The sequence below is a fragment of the Natator depressus genome, chromosome 2 (genome assembly GCF_965152275.1).
Source record: "Natator depressus isolate rNatDep1 chromosome 2, rNatDep2.hap1, whole genome shotgun sequence".
In the NCBI taxonomy this organism is placed as follows: Eukaryota; Metazoa; Chordata; order Testudines; family Cheloniidae; genus Natator; species Natator depressus.
The window spans coordinates 176,832,265-176,854,670 of record NC_134235.1 but is presented as its reverse complement, the minus strand read 5'-3'; the positions used below and the strand labels follow the sequence as shown (position 1 = coordinate 176,854,670).

The 22,406-nt window shown below is 41.9% G+C and overlaps 1 protein-coding gene across 1 annotated transcript in view; it reads left to right on the top strand.

Annotated features, from left to right (window-relative positions):
- Window positions 1-17,511, top strand: part of NPSR1 (neuropeptide S receptor 1) — a 42,343-nt gene extending 24,832 nt beyond the window's left edge. Inside the window, exons 3-7 of the mRNA XM_074943523.1 lie at window positions 6,580-6,656; window positions 10,831-10,900; window positions 15,742-15,753; window positions 16,793-17,002; window positions 17,184-17,511. Coding sequence (XP_074799624.1) covers window positions 6,580-6,656; window positions 10,831-10,900; window positions 15,742-15,753; window positions 16,793-17,002; window positions 17,184-17,511 — 697 coding nt within the window. The remainder of the gene's footprint in view (window positions 1-6,579; window positions 6,657-10,830; window positions 10,901-15,741; window positions 15,754-16,792; window positions 17,003-17,183) is intronic.
- The last annotated feature ends 4,895 nt before the right edge of the window (window positions 17,512-22,406 follow it).

Below are 22,406 nucleotides of genomic sequence, written 5' to 3'. Positions count from 1 at the left end.
GACCAACTCTTGCAATTGTATCAGAAGTATCAGAATAGTTGGTGTTCTCGATAATGCCCCAGCCCTTGAAGGGAACCTAAGCTTTTGTTTAAACAAAGTACATTTCTTGCCCTCCTGGTTGCAGAGAAGAGCTCCCAAAATATAACCTGAGTGTACCCTAAAGGCTCAGATACCAAACTGTAAACAAAGGTAATATCTGCATATTTCTAAAGAGCTCATTTTTGGGGCCTGGATTTATGACTTTTGCATAGTTGGGGATGGCAATACTGCAAAGGTCCCGAGTGACCTAAATCTAGAAAGATTTGTTCCTAAATTAACATCTCATCTCCTCAGAACCTCAGTCTCAGCAACCAATTAATATATTATTTTACTTTCCTCCCGTTCTATAAATTTATTTAAAGAGCCACCACCCAGTAGGCAACACTTAATACAGTTATAATCTAATATGATCTATAATCTAAACTCTAGTATACCTTGAGTTACAAGGTGAGTTTAGCGTTTGAACAAACCTGAACACTCAAAGGAAAAATTTAACCTACGCCACTGAAGTTTCAATTTTATTATGGTTTTGAAGGAAAAAAAAAAGTTTTTCAACACAAAACCATAAATCAGCCCAGGATTGTTTAAAACATTCACAAGGTTTAATGAATCTTTCAGCAAAGTGGGCTGAATTCGGAGCTTACAAGACACCATGAAAATCAGAGTTTCATAACAAAACACCAAAATGCATGAATGTTTTACTCATCTCCCCTAAGCACGAGCCAGAACCAGTTCAAATATAAAAAGAAGTAATCGGAGCCTCTTCCCAAAGCACATGAACTGTGTGTGGGTTATAGGTACTCCATTACAAAAGCTCCTCCTAAGTTATTGCTTTTTGTCAGGTAAGAATCAGACATGCCAGAACATGACAAAACAGACTATTTTCCACAGTGGGTGGCCCTGTTCCTTCAGTCATTATTCAGGCAAAATTCCCAACTATTCTGGAGGTGGTATTTCCAACCTACCTGAAACCAAGATGACCGGGAGTATCAGACAACTGCAGTAGTGACATGTCCAGGCTCATATTGGGTCTAGTGCTACAAAGTGCCATCAATTGTGACTGAAGTCACTTGCCCAGATTCTGAGAAATGCTGAATACTGCAACTTCAATAGGAATCAAAGGTGCCAATTACCTCTTGGGAATTGCCTGATATGCACACCCGTTAATGACGTGAAACAGTAGCCACTGGTGTCAGTGGATATAGACTTTGATCATATGAATCCTTGACTCATTCATGTCATATGAAAGGGGCCAGAGATAAGGTTTCTTTCTTGTAATACTCTTGTGTCAGAGCTTCACTATAGTTAATAGCTCACATTTGAGATGTTTAGAACTTAGTGCCTCCAGAAATTCAGAATCTGTGAAAGGTTTGTGTTCAGTTTAGTGGTTTAACTCACAAATTGTCCTTTCTTCTACTTTAATCTGTTAAATATAAGAGTGGTATTAACAACACCTAGTCACTTATTTAGTACAAGTCTGAATTCACAAAAAACAAAGTATTTTGAAATATGAAGAACAAAATCTGCCAGATTGGGGAGGTGGGGGGAGAAATCAGAGTATCAGTGGGAACAATCAGACTGCAGCAAGGGAACAAATAAGCAAAGAAAAAGTAAATAATCAATATTTTAAAAGAAAATGGAGTTTAAAAACAAGACGCTGGAGTGAAATAGAGGCTAGGTGAGACAAAGGGCTAGTGTGAAATCAATGAACAGGAATACAAATATCAAAGCCAGCTTATTGATCTTGATCGAGTAGTTTCTGCTTCTGAGTCCATCTAAACACCTAGAGGCTAGATTCTGACATTTATAATGTCAGCTTGACAGTTCATTTACCTATTATACCTACAATTATTTGTCTGTGAAGTGTGAACAAATTAGTCAACTGATTTACAAACACTGAGTCATTGCCAACAACCAGGAGGCATAATACAGCCATGCATTTGCATGGTGTTACACAAAGGAGAGAAAAAGGAACAATAGATAGACTTAGATGATTATTGTAAGCAATTCTACAGAAAATGAATTTAAGTCTGTTTATCAACAACATACTGGTAATGTGAGCCTCTAAATATGGAGCCTGGATGAGCTGCTACCACAGTATATTTATCAGATGCAAAATACAACAGTTTTTTTTAAAGCTAAGTAGATTTAATTTTCATTAATGTTTTCCTGTCAGATTCATAGGATCATTAACACCATAACATAACCAGTAGACATTTTATAAATCAAAGAAAAGTGATGGGACTCTCCTTCCAGAGCAGCAGCTTGCAGGGCATCCCTCAGCAAATCTCAAAAACGAGACAAAAAATAGGAACCAAGCAATTTCTGCCTACCCCAGGTCTCAGCGTGTAGTCCATCTTAGGTTCTCCTTCTGGCTGCCTGCCATCACATCCTTCCCACGGAGCAAGTACGCCAGACCACCTCTCTCCTAAGTCCCTTTCACCCAACTGCATTGAACTCCTTTCTTTTAACTCCTTCCTGAGGCTGACACTCCCTCCAGGTGTAACAAGCTGGGGTTAGAGTTCTCAGGCGCTAGTCAACCCTTTCTCAGTCAGTTTGGGATTTATAACCCCCACCACTAAACCCCCATTCAGGATTAGGGTTCCACTGTGCTAAGTACTGTGCAGGCACAGAGACAGGGAAAAATCTTGGTCCAAGTGAAGTCTACGAGTCAATGGGAGTTTTTTCCAAAGGGGCCAGGATTTCACCACAGTTCCTGTCACCACCCTGGTTGTTATGAAAGGGGCTTGTCAGATATATTAAATCTATATCAAGAGACTTGTAGAGCAAATCTTGTCTGTTGCTAAATGAGTTTGGTTGAGAGTACAAGGTTGTGCGCCCATCTACAAAGTCTACTTATATCTTGACCATGAACGCTGATACAAAGAGATGGTAAACAAGGTTGAGAGATGCTTGGAATTGTGCACAGTTTGCATAAAGATGGCTGTATTTTTGTACTACATTCCCTATCTGTATTTTATTTTCTTTGTCTGCCATCTCAATCTCTCACAAATGGGAACTGTTTCCCATTCTTTGGGACTGTCTTTTCTGTTTGCTTTTCCTTCTTAAGAAAAAGGACTGTGCCTTAAATACATTCTCATTTTGCCATGGCTTTGAACACATGCAGAAGCCTTCAGTTAACTTAAACTGAGAAAAACAAAAACCAATACTTCAGCTGATAACACGTGGAACTTTTTTTAAAAGTACAAAACTTTACAATTGTTTATAATTCCATGACTTTGCAGCTGAACAAACACCAATGGAACTTAACAGCTAACTGTACTTATAATTTGTATGACAATAGCACTTAGAGTCCTAACTGAGATCATGGTGCCACTGTGCTCTACAAAACGGCCATCAGGAAGCAGCCAGAATGACGTGCCTCTCCTTTCCTGGGAACCCAAACTTAGCAGCATTACAGCACATCTAGGCGTTACCAATCAAGGGAGCCAATATCCCCAAATACAGCCTGCTGTATGAGTCTAGAAAAGAAACAATAAATAGAAGCATCAAAAAGAAAATCACTGATGGTATAACTATATTTGAACAAGCTACCCGCAGTGAACTGTGTCTCTGATTTTTGAATATCACAGATAAAAAGAAATATATGCACATTATGTATGATTCATCAAGTAGCTCAAGGCCTTCAGTGACACTGTTTGAAGCCACTACCTTTCAGCTGTTTACCCTTCTCTGATTTTTTTGCCATGTTCTCTCATTTATTTCAACATCAGTGAGATTCACAGGGGAGAATCCAGGGGGCATTAGGGAGCACAACTGAGTAATAGTAGCCATGATAAGAATAATTACACTAATTGAAATTCAGTGTACTAATTGGATGTTGTACGCCTCAGATCTTGTATATCTAGATGCAACTGCATATTCAAATCCTGGCAGAGCTCATTCATTCTTGCATTCTTTCTTGCATTCATTGTCTGTAGACAAAGTAGCGTGCAATTTATTTTGGGCTGAAATCTTAGAGACTCAGGGTTATCATTTCTGCATTGAAATATGATATCCACATCTTCAGTCTGCACTAGCTATAAACATAGGTCTTCATACTTCTCTCCCACAATGGACATCAGCTTTGACCAAATAGTGTCCCCTGAATTAAATACAGTGCAGAGGGACATATCCTAAACAAGATTACAGAAGAGTGCTTTAGATTCTGGGATCCAGGTATTCTGACTTTTAGACTGAATACCTAATTCAGAATACCCTTCTCCAAACGCAGAGCCGAAATAATTGGTTCGGCATGTTTCAGAATGCGTGCGCACACAAGAATGCTCTAGAAGCTGCTGCCATGTAATGCACTGGGATGTACTTGATGACCTACAGGGTCATCATTTTCTGTAAAATAGGTGAGGCTAGGTGACAAACTAGACTATGTAGGATGTCTTCAGTGGCAAGGATTCACCAGCAGCAGACTTGCACCTTGCCCGTGCTCATACAGAAAGTACCAGTACAATGTGGTGCTCTGCCATGGGATGGAAGGAGGTTCTTTATGCCATACATGTGACTAGTTAACCCCCACTATACCTGCTGCACAGCTGTTTGCCAGTGAAGGCAGAATTTGATCCTATATGTTTTATTAAATCTCATGACAAGATAACCAGGACAAACCACTGCTCTTATGAAAAAAGACATTTTTTAGGCCACACTAATGTGCTACCACCACCCTCCATCCCATGGAAACCAGATGACTAATTTCTACAGAAATGAACCTAAAAGGGATGCAAGCACGGCCATTGCAAATCTCAAAATGAGAATATCTACAGAAAAGCCTCTTGCGTTGTTCTCCGAGCTCTACCTGAAAGTGAATTGAAATTAAGACAACTTATAAAAGAAATGGTTATTTATTATTAATGGAGCCGTAAGATAGAAAGGAGTGAAACACTTCTTGATCTCTATAAAGCTATTAAAAACAGTCCCAAGTTTAAGCCTAGTTCACTGTGGAGTTGCTAGATCTGGATCCCATGCTGGGAGTTGTAGTCTTTGAGTTTAGAAAAGCTAAGAGGAAACAGGAAGTGTGTGTGTGTGTGTTAGGGACTGCAGCTGCAACTGCTTCTGAAGCTGCATAATTGTTGTCTAATGGGTGCAGGATCAGGTCCTAGAATGGAAACAATCATATACCTGCTTTTTTCTCTCTCATATCCTTCCAACTCAGGACTCATCCCAAGAAGGTGGAGTTACAGGCAGGGGTCAGCACCATCATGTTGCACGACAGACACTTGACAAAATTACCAGACTTAGTGATGGACATTGGCGGGGGCGGGGGGCGCTCTGGGCTGAGGAAGGGGATGAGGGGTGTGGGCTCTGGGTTGGGAGTGTGGGTTCTGGGGTGGGGCCAGAAATGAGGGGTTCAGGGTAAAGGAGGGGACTCCGGGCTGGAGCAGGGGGTTGGGATTCAGGGGGTGAGGGCTCCGGTGCAGGATCTGGTGTGGGGCCAGGGGTGAGGCATTTGGGGTGCAGGAGAAGCCCCAACCACCTTCATCTGGACCCCCCCACAGAGTTCCATTATTGTTGCACCCAGAACCCCCATGCATCCAGAGCCCCTCACACCCAGATCCCCCCCGAGCCATCCACACCTACATTGTCCCACACAGAACCCTCTCAACCCACACCTGGATCCCCTCCACACTTGGATCCTGTTAGGCTGAGCCTGCCTGCCCACACCTGGTGCACCTGGCATGGAGGGGCAGGGCCCTGCAATATTTCTAGGGCAGGCATGGTCCTTGCGCTGTGTCAGGGTTGGGTGCAACCTCACCACTGAGTCCATGTCCTGAGGGGGAGCTGCAAAGTGATCTCCCATCTCTGTAGAGCCAATGGTTTGTGCTCCTTAATGCCATGCTGGAGCCTCCACATTTATTTAACAAATAAAATTTACAGAATTTTAAGATGTGCAGAATTTTTAATTTTTTGGTGCAGAATTTTTAATTTTGGGCTCAGAATTCCCTCAGGAGTAGTCACTTGCAGGTTTAAATTAGTGTAAATTGAAGTCTTTAAACCAGGACTTGAGGATTTCAGTAACTCAGCCAGAGGTTATGGGTCTATTACAGGAGTAGGTAGGTGATGTTCTGTGGCCTGCAATGTGCAGGAGGTCAGACTAGATGATCATGATGGTCCCTTCTGGCCTTAAAGTCTACGAAAATTCATAGGAAAGTGACATTTTTGTACTGAGTCCTTCCCTAAACATGAGACAACCAACAAGATGCTGGCCAGGAACTCAGGAGAAGTGGGATCTATCCTCAGTTCACCACTGATGTGCTCCATGACCTTGGACAAATCACTTCAACTCTGTGCCTTGGTTCTCTCCCCCCACCTATCTATAAAATGGGTATACTGATACTTACCTCTCTTGTAAAGCACTTTGAGATCTCCTGATAATAAGTATTAAATTCTGATACTGCAATTAGCTCCAAACAACTAGAGCTCTCTGTAGGTGCAGAAGTCATTGCAGGACCAGGGCCTTAGTTAAGTTCACTGCACTTCATAGTCTCAATGGATATTTTATTTCCCTCTTCTCTCCCCCAACTGTAGTGTCATTTACTTCATTGTGATTCGAACCATATGGATGAAGAGTAAACCTCATGCTGTGATTGTTTCCAACTGTATTGGTGAGTCTAGACTTTAGAGATGGGCCAAAGCCATAAAATTCTGATGTGGATCTTCTAACTTTTGATCCCCTTGGGAGCATCTGAACTCAAAGTCTTGGTATGATCCCAATGTCTACTTATTATTATTATTATTATTATTGGAGGAATTATTTTCTTTTAATGGTTGTGTCATAAATATAAAGGGAAGGGTAACCACCCTTCTGTATACAGAACTATAAAATCCCTCCTGGCCGCAGGCAAAATCCTTTCACCTGTGAAGGATTAAGAAGCTAAGATAACCTCGCTGGCACCTGACCAAAATGACCAATAAGGAGACAAGTTACTTTCAAGCTGGGGGGGACAAAGGCTCTGTCTGTCTGTCTGTGTGATGCTTTTGCCGGGAACAGAAAAGGAATGGAGTCTTAGAACTTAGAAAGTAATCTAGCTAGATATGTGTTAGATAGCCGTTTTGTTTAAATGGCTGCTAAAATAGCTGTGCTGAATGGAATGTATATTCCTGTTTTTGTGTCTTTTTGTAACTTAAGGTTTTGCCTAGAGGGATTCTCTATGTTTTGAATCTGATTACCCTGTAATTACCATCCTGATTTTACAGAGGTGATTCTTTTAATTTTTTCTTCTATTAAAATTCTTCTTTTAAGAACCTGATTGTCTTTTCATTGTTCTTAAGATCCAAGGGTTTGGGTCTGTGTTCACCTATGCAAATTGGTGAGGATTTTTATCAAGCCTTCCCCAGGAAAGGGGGTGTAGGGCTTGGGGGGAAAGACGTCTCCAAGTGGGCTCTTTCCCTGTTCTTTGTTTAACACGCTAGGTGGTGGCAGCAAAGGGTTCAAGGACAAGGCAAAGTTTGTACCTTGAGGAAGTTTTTAACCTAAGCTGGTAAGAATAAGCTTAGGGGGTCTTTCATGCAGGTCCCCACATCTGTACCCTAGAGTTCAGGGTGGGGAAGGAACCTTGACAGGTTGTTTGTACAGATAGGTTAGAAATGAGTTGTTAACAATTTCCTCTTTCCTTGGACAGAGAGCCCATTTTCACTGGGGATAGATGAGAAAAAAAAAGTCAGATCCCCTATTCCCACAAAAGCTTCCATATCTAGAACCAACACTTTTTTAAAAAAAGGCATTTGGACAATACTTTTGCTACATTTTGATATGCCTTTGCACTTCTGGATTCCAGTCAGCATCAGAAATACCCAAATGCAAAAGTAACAGAGACCTGTTCTCCTGGGGGTTTCTATCCCTATTCTATAGGCCAAAGTGGCTCCGACTGTTCTGATATGATTTGGAAAAGTGAGAGTTTTGGGGTAGCTATTTGCTCTGAACCCAAACTACCAGCCACTGAATGTTTCCTACTCACTAGCTGTCACCATCTTACTCATTCCCCTACTCACAACAGTATGTGATATGAAATAATCAATTAACCCTAAAGATTAAGTGGAACCACAGTACTGAGATAGGACGGAGAGCTATGATTTAATAAAACCAAAAATATGTAGTCAGTGACACCACCTGAACTGAGGTTCCAATTACACATAGGCCTTTGCTGTTTCCAGAGATTTACCTTCAACTCATATTTCAAATGCTGGTACCTCAACTGTTTTTAATTATATTTTATTACAAACTGTAACATAATCTGAATGCCTGGATGGGAGGGGGACTTTATTATTATACCACTCTGATGTGCACACTCTAGGTTACCAATAATAAAATTATGCATCCAAAATTTGAATGCACCTTCTTAATGCTAGCAGATCCCACATTGACATGCATAAATCAGGTAAATTCAGCTATGCAAACTTGAATATGTAAAGGTACAGAAGTTTGCCCATTTATACATGAGCAATGAACACTTATGGGCTAGAGTCATGACATGATGATGCTTCCACAATCAACATTGCATCAGAATATCAAACCTACCAATCACAAAACTTGCAAAGATTTCCCTCCCCTCGGCAAGTCTGAACAGGGCTGGTTTAGATTTCCAGCCACCCCAAATTCAAAATATAACAAGGCTCAGGTAGCCTGGAAAGAGAAATCCATCTTCTCATCAAAGGGGTATAGTCTCCTTTTTGGGCTAGTCCTTAACTCCCATTATCATATTTAATGTTAATGGGATCTTTCACTGGCTACAAAGCCATCTTGATCCTTTTTACCAGTTACACCAATTATGTAGCCTCAACAAGCTCTTGCTGTAAGAAGTGCAGAAGACAATAATATACAGTGTCCCATTACCAAAGAGATCATTAAAGTTTCACTTCTAAGCTGCGGTTACACAAGACAAGAGGTCAGTTAATAAATATGATCCCAAAATGTGTTTACTGTATTGAATGTAATTAATTTTACCTTATAGTTGTCATGGACCCGGACGTAGGTGGTCTGGGCTAGTAGTCAGAGCAGGAGTCAGGTGTAGTGGGCACAACAGGCATCCAGGTTGGGGAATGAAGCCAAGGGTCTGCACCAGAGTCAACTGCCAATCACCACAGCCAGGGGGCAAGTCAGAATCAGAACCAGGAATCAAAGCTGAGGGTCAGACTAAATGTTAGACCCAAGGGTAGAGCCAGAGTCTGGGTCAGCAGTCGGAGGCCAGGATCAAAGCCAAGAATGATAACTGGTGATGAGATGTAAGGGCAGGAACTAGAGGAGAGATAAGGACCAAGGACGGAGCAGGAGCACAGTAGGAACAGGACCAAAGGCAGGAATGAGGCAGGAACAGAGGAAGAATCATGAACAAGGTTGGGTGCAGGAGAACAAGCAGAGTCAAATGCAACCACCACAAGAAATTACCTTGTAGCTCAGAGAAACTTCCTGTCCCTTCTTCTGACTTAAATAGCGTGGTTGGACCAATCAGTGGAGCCAGACAAATACCAGTCAGGACTCCTGTGGGTGGAGCCTTGGCTGAGGCTATAGACCTACTAGCTTCTTATCCCAGCAGGTTTCAGCAGACACTGGGTGGAGGCCAGGATGTAGAAGCTGTCTGGGGAGGCCTCAGGCTGGGTTCAAAACCTGTGATATCACAACAGTAACAAAAGAAAAATGGATAATCACAGTAAATTCATGTATATTATAGTAATCATTTTGGTGTCATTCAATTGTAGCACTTGATTTTCCTCTCAGTTACAGTAGTGTGTCTTCCACAGAGTTGCACCTGATTTACACTAGTGTAACTGAGAAGAGACTCAGGTTCATGGCTTCTAAATTCAAAGCACGTTTCATTTCTGAGAAGCTGTTCAACAAAAGTCCTTTGAAATTATTATTAAATAAATATGAATAGGGGAAAATGTATAATTGGTTACCTAAGGGATAAAAAAGAGAAAAGGATTATTTAAGGGAATTGAGAACATAGCTTTTTAAAAAATTTTTTAATAAAATGCATTTAAGAAATGAATAATTGTGTTTTTCAAGGTCTTTTTTTATGACAATTTCTAACACCTTTCACAAAATATTGCACGTAAAGTAGCATTGTTGTTGCTGGGTAAGTGGTTAGCTGGGCCAAGATTTTCAAAAAGTGACTAGTGATTTGGGGTGGCTCAGTTTTTGGATGCCCTACCTGGGATGCCTTAAATGGGCCTGATTATCAGAATGTGCTAGGTAGAGTTGAGCAGGAAACAGTGTTCCCACCGTGTGAGAGTTTTTGAGATTACAAATGTTGTTCCTGCCCCAAAAATCAGGACAAAAAGTCAAAATGTTTAATTATAAAACAAAATTAACAATCCAAAGAAAAAAAAATATTTGGATTGGGTCAACTGAAATGTTTCATTTTGATAATTTTGAAACGGTTTGTTTAATTTTTGACCTTTTTTAAACTTTTTTTTAGTATAAATTAATTAAAATTTCAAAACGAAAACTCATTTTGAACCAGAAAACAACACTTGACATTTCAAAAATGTCAAAATGGGGATTGATAATTTTGAAACTTTTGTCCAAAAAAGTTTCCAATAGGAAAATATATCACATCTCTGACCCTTTCCTGGGAAGTTTTGGTTTTGACAAATCAGCATTTTTGAAAATTAAAAATGTTTTTCAGAGGATTCCCGTCCAGTTTTAGTGCTGAACATCTGATGGACGTGGATTTCAATTAGTGGAATGTTGGCCCAATTCTATAACTCCATTGACCCCTGCATTTCCTGCTAGTTAATTGGGAGTCCTGCGTTTGACCTTTCTCCCTCTTATTTCCCCAGATGGCAAATTCTGTGCCAGTTACACCCATCGAGGGCTCATATCAAAGGCTAAAGTTAAAGCTATCAAGTAATTATTGTAATTATTGTAATCATTGTAATTATTCTTGGTAAGTGAAAACCACACAGTTGGTAGCTATACAGGTAAAGAGAATGAAAAGAGCTAGTGTAGCTATCGGTAGGAGAGGGAGGCAGGGATGGATAGCTCAGTGATTTGAGCATTAGCCTGCTTAAACCCAGGGTTGTCAGCTCAGTCCTTGAGGGGACTATTTAGGGATCTAGGGCAAAAATTGGGGATTGGTCCTGCTTTGAGCAGGGGGTTAGACTAGATGACCTCCTGAGGTTCCTTCCAACCCTGATATTCTATGATAACAGAGGAATTTGACTGACTGTAATCCAGAACTTTGGTTACAATGTATTTATGGAAGAACTGCTCTTTTAGCTATAGACAATATAAATGGCTCATCAGCAAATAGTAAAGATATTTAGAAAGTATGTTTAATTGTGAATGATTTTAACTTGGAATGGTATTTGTCCACTGTATGTGTATTATTACTTCCACAACGGCATGTGTCTTCATTGTGCTTTACAGACAAATAAAATACAGGTCCCTACCCCAAACTAGTTTCCACCCTTACAGGTCTAAACCTGCACCCCTTGAAGACAATGGCCCACAGGTGCTGGACCTAGGGGTGCTGTCACACCCCCTGGCTTGAAGTGGTTTCCATCATATTCAGGATTTACAGTTTGGTTCAATGGCTCTCAGCACCCCCGCTATATACATTGCTCCAGCACCCCTGCAAGGGCCAGATCCTCAGCTGAAATAAACTGATGAAGCACCATTGACTTCAATGGAATAAAACAGGTTACATCAGCTGTAGATGAGTCCCAAAGTGTCCCTGAGTTCAATAGGAGCAGGAGCAGCTCCAGTAGTCACTGGTTAGTTGAGCTTATTGTGTCCATAACATTCAGCAGAATAATTCCAGATCCTCTTCAGAGCTGACTATGGTGCCAGAGTAGCAATAGATAAGGATGGCATTTAACTGCTAAACCTCCTTTTCAGTTGCTTACAGCTTTCCCAGCAAATGACCTTTTAGGCTGCAATTACTGAAGAGTTCCAGTTTGCATCTGCTGTGGATGTGGGTGTAGGTTTGTTGTATTTTTTTTCTTTTTTATGACGTGCACACTTCTTCAGTGCGGTCTGAAATAAGAGCACCACCTCATTTCCCATTAGACCATCCATCAGAGCTTAATTTGAATTGGCAAAATGATAAAGAGCTAAGTATTATGAATTATTACATTACACCTCAATATTTACCACACCTGAGAGAGCCAAATATTCATTTACCCAGAGAGAGCCAAATAATGATTTTTAATGGCAAATGCCTTCTCTATACCACTTATATCACATCCCTGTCTAGTTTCTCATCCTATCCTCACAATTATGTAACTATTGTAATTATATTTTTAAATACATGTATTTTTATATAAATCCAACTACTGGAGATATGTTATATACACATGAACACACTCACTATATATATATTCCATTCACATTTAATGACCAGCTTGGGGTGTGAGGCACTACTCAGTACAAGGAAAGCAAGCATAATCTGACCCTTAATTAATTCACAGACAAATTAGGAGAGAGGTATAAAGGGGACTGGCAAAGAGATCATCCCTGCTGGCATAGCATTGAAAAGGAGAAAGAGGAACTCTACTCTCTTTCTGGAGTTAAACAAGAGCTAAGACTTGCGCAAACATACACACACACAGACAGGCCCGCTGATGGGGTGGGGGAGAAAGGGGACAATTGCCCAGGGGCCCGGGCAATTTTAAAGGGCCTGGGGGCTCCCGGGTCCCGCCGCCAGCAGTGCAGCGGGGCTAAGGCAGGCTTCTTGCCCACCCTTGCTCCGCGCCATGGCTGGCATGTTACTGCGGCCCCTGGGGAGGGGAGGTCTCTGTGTGCTGACCCCGGCTCAAGTGCCGACTCTGCAGCTCCCACTGGCCAAGAACTGTGGCCAATGGGAGCAGCAGGGGGGCGGTGCCTGTGGGAAGTGGCACGTGGACAGCCCTTATGCCCCCCGCCTAGTAGCCGCTGACAGAGGGGTGTGCCAGTTGCTTTCGGGAGCTGCCCAAGGTAAGCGCCGACCCTCTCCTGCACCCCAACCCCCTGCCCCAGCCTAGAGCCTGCACTCCACACCCGCTCCCGCACCCAAACTCCCTCCCAAAGCCTCCACCCCTCCCTCACCCAAACTCCCTCCCAGAGCTCGCACCCCCTCCTGCACCCCAACCCCTGACCCAGCCTGGTGAAAGTGAGTGAGGGTGGAGGAGAGTGAGCAACGGAGGGAGGGGGATAGAGTGAGCAGGGGGTGGGGCCTCAGGGAACGGGCGGGGCAGGGGTGGGGCAAGGGTCTTTGGGTTTGCATGATTCAACAGTTGGCAACCCTCCCAGGTGGGCATGTGGAAGCCCTGGCTGTGCCGGAAGAGTGTGACCAGCAGCGCAACTGGCAGCTCGCTGGGCACCAGCCAGCACAGGTGCAGCACCACACTGCCCAAATGTCAGGAGGACCACATCCATGCGGGCATGGCTTGTGCGTGCATGGAGGCCCACTGACTGTTCTGCCCTGGGCCCCGGAATTGCTGTCGGGGGGCCTGCACACAGAGCTAGATGTTAGAATGAAAGTTCCACATGAACTTATTTGCAGAGGAAGGATTTTAACTTGCGCTGTAAGGGTAGAGCCCAGAGGATGACTTTACTAGAAGGTGATGTAGTGGAAACACACTGAGTTTTGATCTCTATGATATAAGCTCAACTCCTTTGTAGGATGAGATTTTCTACTTTATCAAAGTATCATCTGACCTCATCGTCAAAGGAAACCTGCACAACACTTTCCAAAGACAAGCCCGGGAGTTTAAATTCATAACTTTGATAGACACTAAAAATCAGGGACTGAATAGAGATACTGGGTTTATGGCTTATTATAATAATTTGTAACCCACTTAACTTCCCTCCCACCCACCCCCCCATCCATTCCTTTCCTCCCTATGACTGTAGGGATGTTAACAGGCCACTTCACCTTGAATGGTTCCTTGAAATGTGTGTTAACTGCTTATGCTAAACAATCTGTTCCATCTTGTATTGAGCTGTGACACTCTGATTAAGTTTCCTAGACATGAAGAACAGATCTGTGTAAGTTCAAAAGCTTGTCTCTCTCTCACCAACAGAAGTTGGTCCATAAAAAGGTATTACCTCACCCACCTTGTCTCTCCTTACCCTCAGTCATTTAAAAAGAACTCTGGATGTTTAATATCACCCCCCCTCTGCCCCCACACAAGGAGGTAGTTGATGGATGTGTATGGTTGTGGCTCCATTGGCTTCTCATTTATCTGATCTGCCCCCATCTCTCTCTGCATAGACCTACATGGTTATCTCAGATTTCTGCTCTGTAGTGTGCAATCATCTACTTACCCACTTCCCGAACAATGGAACTCTGCTGGTGGCACCTGCGTTCAGAGCCTTCCACAGTCCTTGCTTGTGGTGAAGTCTTTTGGACTTCATGAGCGAATGTCGGATTTATGTATTACCATTTAAATCAACAAGCACACTGGAAGATTAAATGGTTGACATTGTCTGGTTTGAGATCTCGTTTGGAGATATTTACACCCCATGGTGTTCCTGATTAATATATGCGGCATGCACGATTCACGCATAAAAAGAGACTGTGAAAACAACTGCACATCGACTTCATTTTCCACTGTTCTATCTGCTGTGACTAAGAAGTGCAGACATCTGGGAAGCAGGGGGTGAGGAGAGAAAAGTTTAGCCATCTGATTCAATGCTAGAAGCATGCTGATTGCCCAAATGGGAACAGTGAGCATTCCCTACCCCACAGCATAGCGGAGGTCTTGGGGCAGGTGCTGTTCTGCATTCATTTCCCAGGGAAACAAAAGGATATTAGTGGAATGATGACGCTGGCACTGCACGGAGATAAATAAAGGCTGCAGCACCCAGGGCTTGTGATTAGCCGGCAGTGCCACACAGGAAGACAATTGTAGCCATTTACTTATAGAGCTGACACCCACGCCCGCATCTGCAGATGGGTATTTTCATGGTAGCATACTCAGAGATCTACCTACCTTTTCTCTTCAAGCTCAGCTTTTATACTGACTTATTTTGTGGAAATAACTACGCTGTAGTTGCTTATTTAGTGCTGGCATTTGCAATGACCAAAAACGAATGTCTGAATTCTGCTTTTCACAGGAACAGGATCACAGCCTTTTTTTTTTTTAAACTCATCTGTGTGGCGATAAAAGAAAGCCTCTGTTCCAGTCTACTGCCACTACAAGGCTGTCCATAACAGCTGCTAACCTTACTGAATGTTGAAGCTCATGCTCATTAAAAATGTCTGACTGGGATTTTCAAAGGAGCCTCAGCGAGAAAGGTACATAAATCCCTTTGTACCATAGGTGTTGACTCCATGGGTGCTCCAGCCCCAGCCCTGGAGCACCCACAGAAAAAAAAATTAGTGGGTGCTTAGCACCCACTGGCAGAACAGGGGGGTTGAGCACCCGCGGGGCCCGGAGGAAGTGAGAACCTATGCTTTGTATTTCAATGGATGCTGGGAACTGGGGGTTAATGCCCAGCATTTTTATATATATATATAAATAAAAGGAAAGCAGTTTGCACATTCCTTGCATATCTTTAATATGCTCAGACAAGTGTCAGCTGAGAAATACAACAACATTCCAAGGTGGCAAAATGGGGGCTCAGGATATGCCCTTGAGGGCAGGTCTACACTTAACACACTGCAGTGGCACAGCGGCACCAGTGCAGCCACGCTTCTACAGCATTTCAGTGAAGACGCTGCTACGCCAATGGGAGAAGCTCTTCCATCGGTGGAGTTAATCCACCTCCATAGCTATGTCAATGGGAGAAGGTCTCCTGTTGACTTAGCACTGTCTGCACTGGTGCTTAGGTGGGTATAACTGCATCACTCTGGAGTGTGGAATTTTCACACCCCTGAGCGATGGAGTTATACCAATGTCCGTTTTTAGTGTAGATCTTGCCTGAAATAACATTGCTTTGTTTTGAAGTATTCCTGGACATCGGGCAGTGTTCTCTTTTCTGAGCCCACAGCTAAACATGCATTCACAGCCAGTGAGTGATATTCTGTAGGGGTGAATTCCCCATTCCAATGGCTCCACATAAATCTTGACTTAGCATGCTTTGTGTGGGGGGCACAACATGGGGGCTGGGTAGGACAGAATCCATTCCCCATCCTGTGGGCAGGGCAAGAGGTAATTTTGTAGCCTGTTAATATCTGTTGTGGCAGATATTCTGGACTGGAACAGGGGCCATGAACCATGCATGTTACATTATTGCAACCCTCCCTCTTCTTCCCCAAATCCTGCTTTCAGGGATGGCCTATGCTGAACTGGCACAGAGTCCTCCCATGCATTCATTCTGTAGCACCCGCCAGCCACTGTGCAGAACTGCAGTGAGTCTGCTGTGGTTTGGAGTGAGAGTGCAGAAGAGAGTCCTGTCTCTTACCCTACGTGCATTTTGTTAACATAGTGCAGTTAACAAGGAGTTAGTTTTGCGGTGACTGAGTTTACACTGGCTGTTAGCACAGGGGACCATTCGCACAGCCATTCACTGCATGTGATGATGTTTTAATCGGCTATCTATTTATCCTTATGATTATATTTTAGTTGTGTAGCTCTCTCATAATGCCTAGGTGTGTCTAGGGGGACCACTTTATGAATACACTTACTGGAAGAATCACAATGTTTTATGGTTATTACAATAAAAATAAAGGAGCAGAAATATGAAGATCTAATAACTAATCCCTTTACTAGGGCTTTTTAAATAGGGAGAGAAAGACTCTTGTGTGAGCAAACATATATGTGGCCAATCTGTTTTATGGTAATCTTCTTAAATACTCACCCCATCTAACTTTAGCATTTTAAATCTCCCTCTCACTTTTGCAGCATTTGTACTCTGCTGGAGCCCTTACTTTCTCTTTGATATCCTGGACGACTTCAAAGTACTCCCTGAGACCAACGAACGCTTCTATGCATCTGTGATTATTCAGAATCTACCATCTTTAAACAGTGCCATTAATCCCCTCATCTACTGCATCTTCAGCAACAGCCTTTGCCATCCTTTTGGGTATTGCTTCATTATTGCAGTAGCTGCTGTATATCTCCTATCCTTTTCCCCTTAAAAAAACTGAAATAAAATAAAATAAAAGGGAGGGGGGACATAAATACAATTTTTAAACTTTACCAATTGTGTGTAGATAATTCTATTTTTTTTTTATATTTTAATTTTTACCTTTTATTTTATTTAGGAAAAGAAGAGCAAGAAACTTAGGGAGAACTTTCACAGACCAAACTGATGGGCAGGAGATGCACGCTCTGTCCAAGCCCGAATACACTGAGAGTGCAAGTATCAAGACCCCCGCTAGTACTGCCTGGAGAATGCTGACATCTCATTCTTGCTCTATAGCATATGGATTTCAGAATGGCATTGCAAATTCTTTCACTGAACACCCTACGGGCCAAATTCAGCCCTGGGATAAAGGAAAGTTGCGTGTTCTTATGCCAAGCCTGCATTTGACCCTCTATTTCCAGAGAAGCTGTATCCAAGTACAGCTTGTATCCAAGTGGTGTACCTGAATATCAGGATTTTCTATCTGTTTTTAAAGATTATCTTGTTGAAGCTTGTCATAAATATAAAGGGAAGGGTAAACACCTTTAAAATCCCTCCTGGCCAGAGGAAAAACCCTTTCACCTGTAAGGGGTTAAGAAGCTAGGAGAACCTCGCTGGCACCTGACCAAAATGACCAATGAGGAGACAAGATACTTTCAAAAGCTGGAGGGGGGGAAACAAAGGCTCTCTCTCGATCTGTGTGATGCTTTTGCCGGGGACAGAACAGAAATGGAGTCTTAGAACTTAGTAAGTAATCTAGCTAGATATGTGTTAGATTCTGATTTCTTTAAATGGCTGAGAAAATAAGCTGTGCTGAATGGAATGTAGATTCTTGTTTTTGTGTCTTTTTGTAACTTAAGATTTTGCCTAGAGGGATTCTCTATGTTTTGAATCTGATTACCCTGTAAGGTATTTACCATCCTGATTTTACAGGAGGTGATTCTTTTTACTTTTTCTTCTATTAAAATTCTCCTTTTAAGAATCTGATTGCTTTTTCATTGTTCTTAAGATCCAAGGGTTTGGGTCTGTGTTCACCTATGCAAATTGGTGAGGATTTTTACCAAGCCTTCCCCAGAAAAGGGGGTGTAAGGTTTGGGACAATTCTGGGGGGAAAGACGTTTCCAAACGGGCTTTTTCCCAATTATATACCTGTTAGACGTTTGGTGGTGGCAGCGATAAAGTCCAAGGGCAAAAGGTAAAATAGTTTGTACCTTGGGGAAGTTTTAACCTAAGCTGGTAAAAGTAAGCTTAGGAGGTTTTCATGCAGGTCCCCACATCTGTACCCTAGAGTTCAGAGTGGGGAAGGAACCTTTGACAAAGCTACATACAGTTACCAGCTGATGTAACTGGTAAAGAGCATTTAGAGCTAATTACAGACATTATTTAATACATTTGCAATGAAGCATCGGCATCATCTCAACTCAGCCCATACCACCTTCAATTTAATTTATTGGTGAGATTTTAGTTTCTTTATATATCACAATTTATGACATATACAAAAAGGTGGCAGGGGAGGGGGGTAATTAAAGCATCAGAATCATCAGGGGATATAAACTGGTGTAGCACTGTTGAAGCTTTGGAATGCCATTGATTTACAACAGCTCTTGATCTTGCCCCACCTGTTTAAGTAAGAGCTAGTGCAATATTTGTAAAACTACACCAGTGCAGATGGCTTAAATTGTTTAAAAAAAATAGGGAAGCCTCTGAATTGCAATATAAAGCCAGATCCCCAAAACACCTCTGTGAGTAGTCTCAGTGAAATCAACAATTCATATCAATATTCCTGTTTGCCAAAGGTTGTATTTAGTACAAGTGTTCACCTTTAACAAACGATGAATTGCCTTCAGCAACTAAAGAACTTTACCTCAGTCTTTGCTGTATGCTAGGTACTCTCTATAGCAAATATGGGGCCATTTATGTAATACTGCATATAAAGAGCTAATATTATCTATCCACTGTATCGAAGGCAAAATTAACACTAGCACCTACATGTTACAAACCTGGGCGATATGGAATAGGATACCATTGCTGTCATTCTTGCATACCTTTGGGTCATTTTAGTAAATGCACTAGGTAAGCACAGTAATACCATGTTGAGCTTGGCTCTCTCTCATTTGTGGACGGTAGTGCCAGTTTTCACAGAGCCTTTCATTCATTTACTGTATGCACTACTGTTTATGCTGCCGGCCTTGCCTGCATTTCTGTTGTTGCTGCTCCCACACACATTCTTTAAAGTGAATGTACCAGTGATGTGATATTACAGTTGTGTTACCCACATATAAATCCTTTTCAGGATAAGCTCTCTATAGCCCATCTATATTTTAAAGATTCCTCTTAACTATGGCTAGGGATGGAGGGAAAAAAATTATAGCCTGCTCAAATCTTCACCCTACCCAAACAGCTGACTCTAAATACTTATTCAGGTTTAGACTGGTTCCAATTTAAATTAACTCCCCCTTCTTCAGCCCTCTGACTCCAAGCATGAATGTGGTTACCACCCTTTTACCTTTAAACACCACCTAGTTTCCTTCCACCTCATGAACCCCTGATAAACCCCAAACTCCCTCCTCTTCCAACCTGAGATCCCTGCAGTATGCCTGTTCTTGCACTGCTGTGTCTTTGGAGTTCCCAGTGTAGGATGCAGCATCTTTCTCTCTGCTTGTCCTAGGCCATCAATACATTGAAACTATTGTATGCATTCTAAAATGTGCTGTGCACCCTGGAGTGCAAAAAAAGGAGAATCTTCAAATGTAGGATGAAGAGGAGAGGGGTCAAAGATGGGGAGACCCTATTGGGATGAACTGACGGGATCTAAAGTGTAAGATCATTGGGACAGAGATTGTTTTCTTTGTGTTCGTATAGTGCTAACACAATGGGGATCTGACCTATTTAGAACCTTTAGACGCTGCTGTGATGGGAGAACATAAAAAAGGCCATACTGGATCAGACCAATGGTCCATCTAGCCCATTGTCTCTGACAGAGAACTTATCAAGTGACCCTGCTGTCCACTCCCAGCTTCTGGCAGTCAGAGATTTAGGGACACCCAGAGAATGGGGTTGTGTCTCTGACCAGCTTGACTAATAGCTACTGATGGACCTATCCTCCATGAGCTTATCTAATTCATTTTGGAACCCAGTTATACTTTTAGCCTTTACAACATTCTATGGGAAAGTGTTCCTCTGATTGACTGCGTTGTGTGAAAAAGTACTTCCTTATATTTGTTTTAAACCTGCTGCCTATTAATTTCCTTGGCGACCCCTGGATCGTGTGTTATGAGAAGGAGTAAATAACACTTCCGTATTCACTTTCTCCACATCATTCATGATTTTATAGACCTCTATCATATCCCCCCTTAGTTGTCTTTTTTCTAAGCTGAACAGTTCCAGTCTTTTTAATGTCTCCTCATATGGAAGCTGTTCCATACCCTTAATCATTTTTGTTGCCCGTCTCTATATCTTTTCCAATTCAAATATATCTTGTCTGAGATGGGGCAACCAGAATTGCATGCAGTATTCAAATTGTGGGCATACCACAGATTATATAGTGGCATGATAATATGTTCTATTATCTATTCCTTTCCTAATGGATCCTAACATTGTTAGCTTTTTTGACTGCTGCTGCAAGATCTATTGGAAGGTTACAGATAAGGAAATTGTCATTAAAGGAACCCAGGGAATGGGGAGGAGCAAGGGGACTATTGGCAAATTACAAGGAAGGAGGCAGAAGTCAAGCTCTATTAATTAGAGGATCATGGAGAAGTGTGGGGGTGGAGCCTCAAAGTTAAGATAAGCTTGAAAAATTAACTTTTTATGGTTCAGTCTTGTTAAATCCAGGACTAGGCCATAGACTGTAATCCACCATGTTTCCATCATTAAGAATTCCCTTCCATGAACTCTCAGGGAATCTTCCTTCCTTAGTTTTCTCAAATGCAAAGCTCACTGCTGTCTTACTGATTTAGCTGGTGGGCTAGATATACTGATTTCAATATTTATTTTGGTGTAAGGCATCATAAAATGTTTGCATGATACTGTAATCTGATCAGTTCTATTGCACTGTATATTGTACTATAAATTCTGATCTGAGTTTATTTCTCCTTCTCCAAGATTTGCACTCCTATGTAAGTGGGATGTGTTTAAATAGTTCATATGAGTTTTTATAATCCTTTACAGCTTGCTCCCTGCAAAGAAACCTGAATAAATCTTATTTGCTTATGGGTATTACAGTAGTCTTTTTTTTTAAACTAGGAGTACAAGGCATCTCATTTATGGTTTATATGTTCTCGTGAGACCATGATAATCAATCAGAATATCCTTTCCATAATTAAAAAGCTCAGTTAAATCTTTTTTTTTGCCATATGATTAATTAAAACAATGAAGCTACACAATTCCTCATAACAGAGTCACTTTAGAGAGACTGCATGTAAGGATAGATAATATTTCCTATTTTCAGTTATTTACAACCTTGGGGGGCGGGGGAGTGGACATTTTTCAGGCTGAACTTGGCCTTAGCCTGGGATGTTTTGTTTGTTTCTTTTCTGATATAAACAAACACATTTTCTACTTTTAAATTCTTAGCACATTTTAGAAATATATTATCTACATTTCAGATATTCTGAGGGGCCCAGGGAAAGTCAAACAGATTTTCATTTGACAAATTAATTTAAGCCCCCAGTCTTCAAACACTTACACTTGTGCTTCACTTTAAGCACATAAATAACTCCCACTGAAGTTAAGCACCTGTGTAGGTGGTTGCAGGCTCTGGGCCTCAGTCTGTATCTGAAACCAATCACAATTCCATAACAATTATAGCTGAAGGCCCCCAAGTAGTTAAAAATAGCAATACCACCCTTCTCTTGGGCCAGGTCTACTCTTTCAGTGCTGCAACAGCACCAGTGCAGCTGTGCCGCTGCAGCACGTCTGGTGACAACATTCTATGCCAACATTCTAACCCATTGGCATAAAAAAAACCACCTTGGTGAATGGCAGAACTGTGCACATGAGTGATTGTGTCCATGTAACTTATGTTGCTTAGGAGGTTATGCCGACATAGGGTGTAGAGTAGACATAGCCTCCCATACAGGTCTTTCTTTTTTATTTTTCTTTGGTGTGTGTGTGAGAGTGGGCTGCTACTCTGAAAAAAGATAGATTGTAACTGATTATAAGTGATAGCAAACAGATCAAAGCAGATTACCTAGTAAATAAACAAAAAACACAAACTAAGTCTAACACACTAGTTAGAATGAATATGAACTAGCAGTTTCTCAGCCTGAGAGATGATGCAAGCAGGCTGCAGATTCTTAAGGGACAAGCTGCATTTGCTTTACAGCTTGGAATCCCCAGGTGTTTCATATACAGGCTAGAA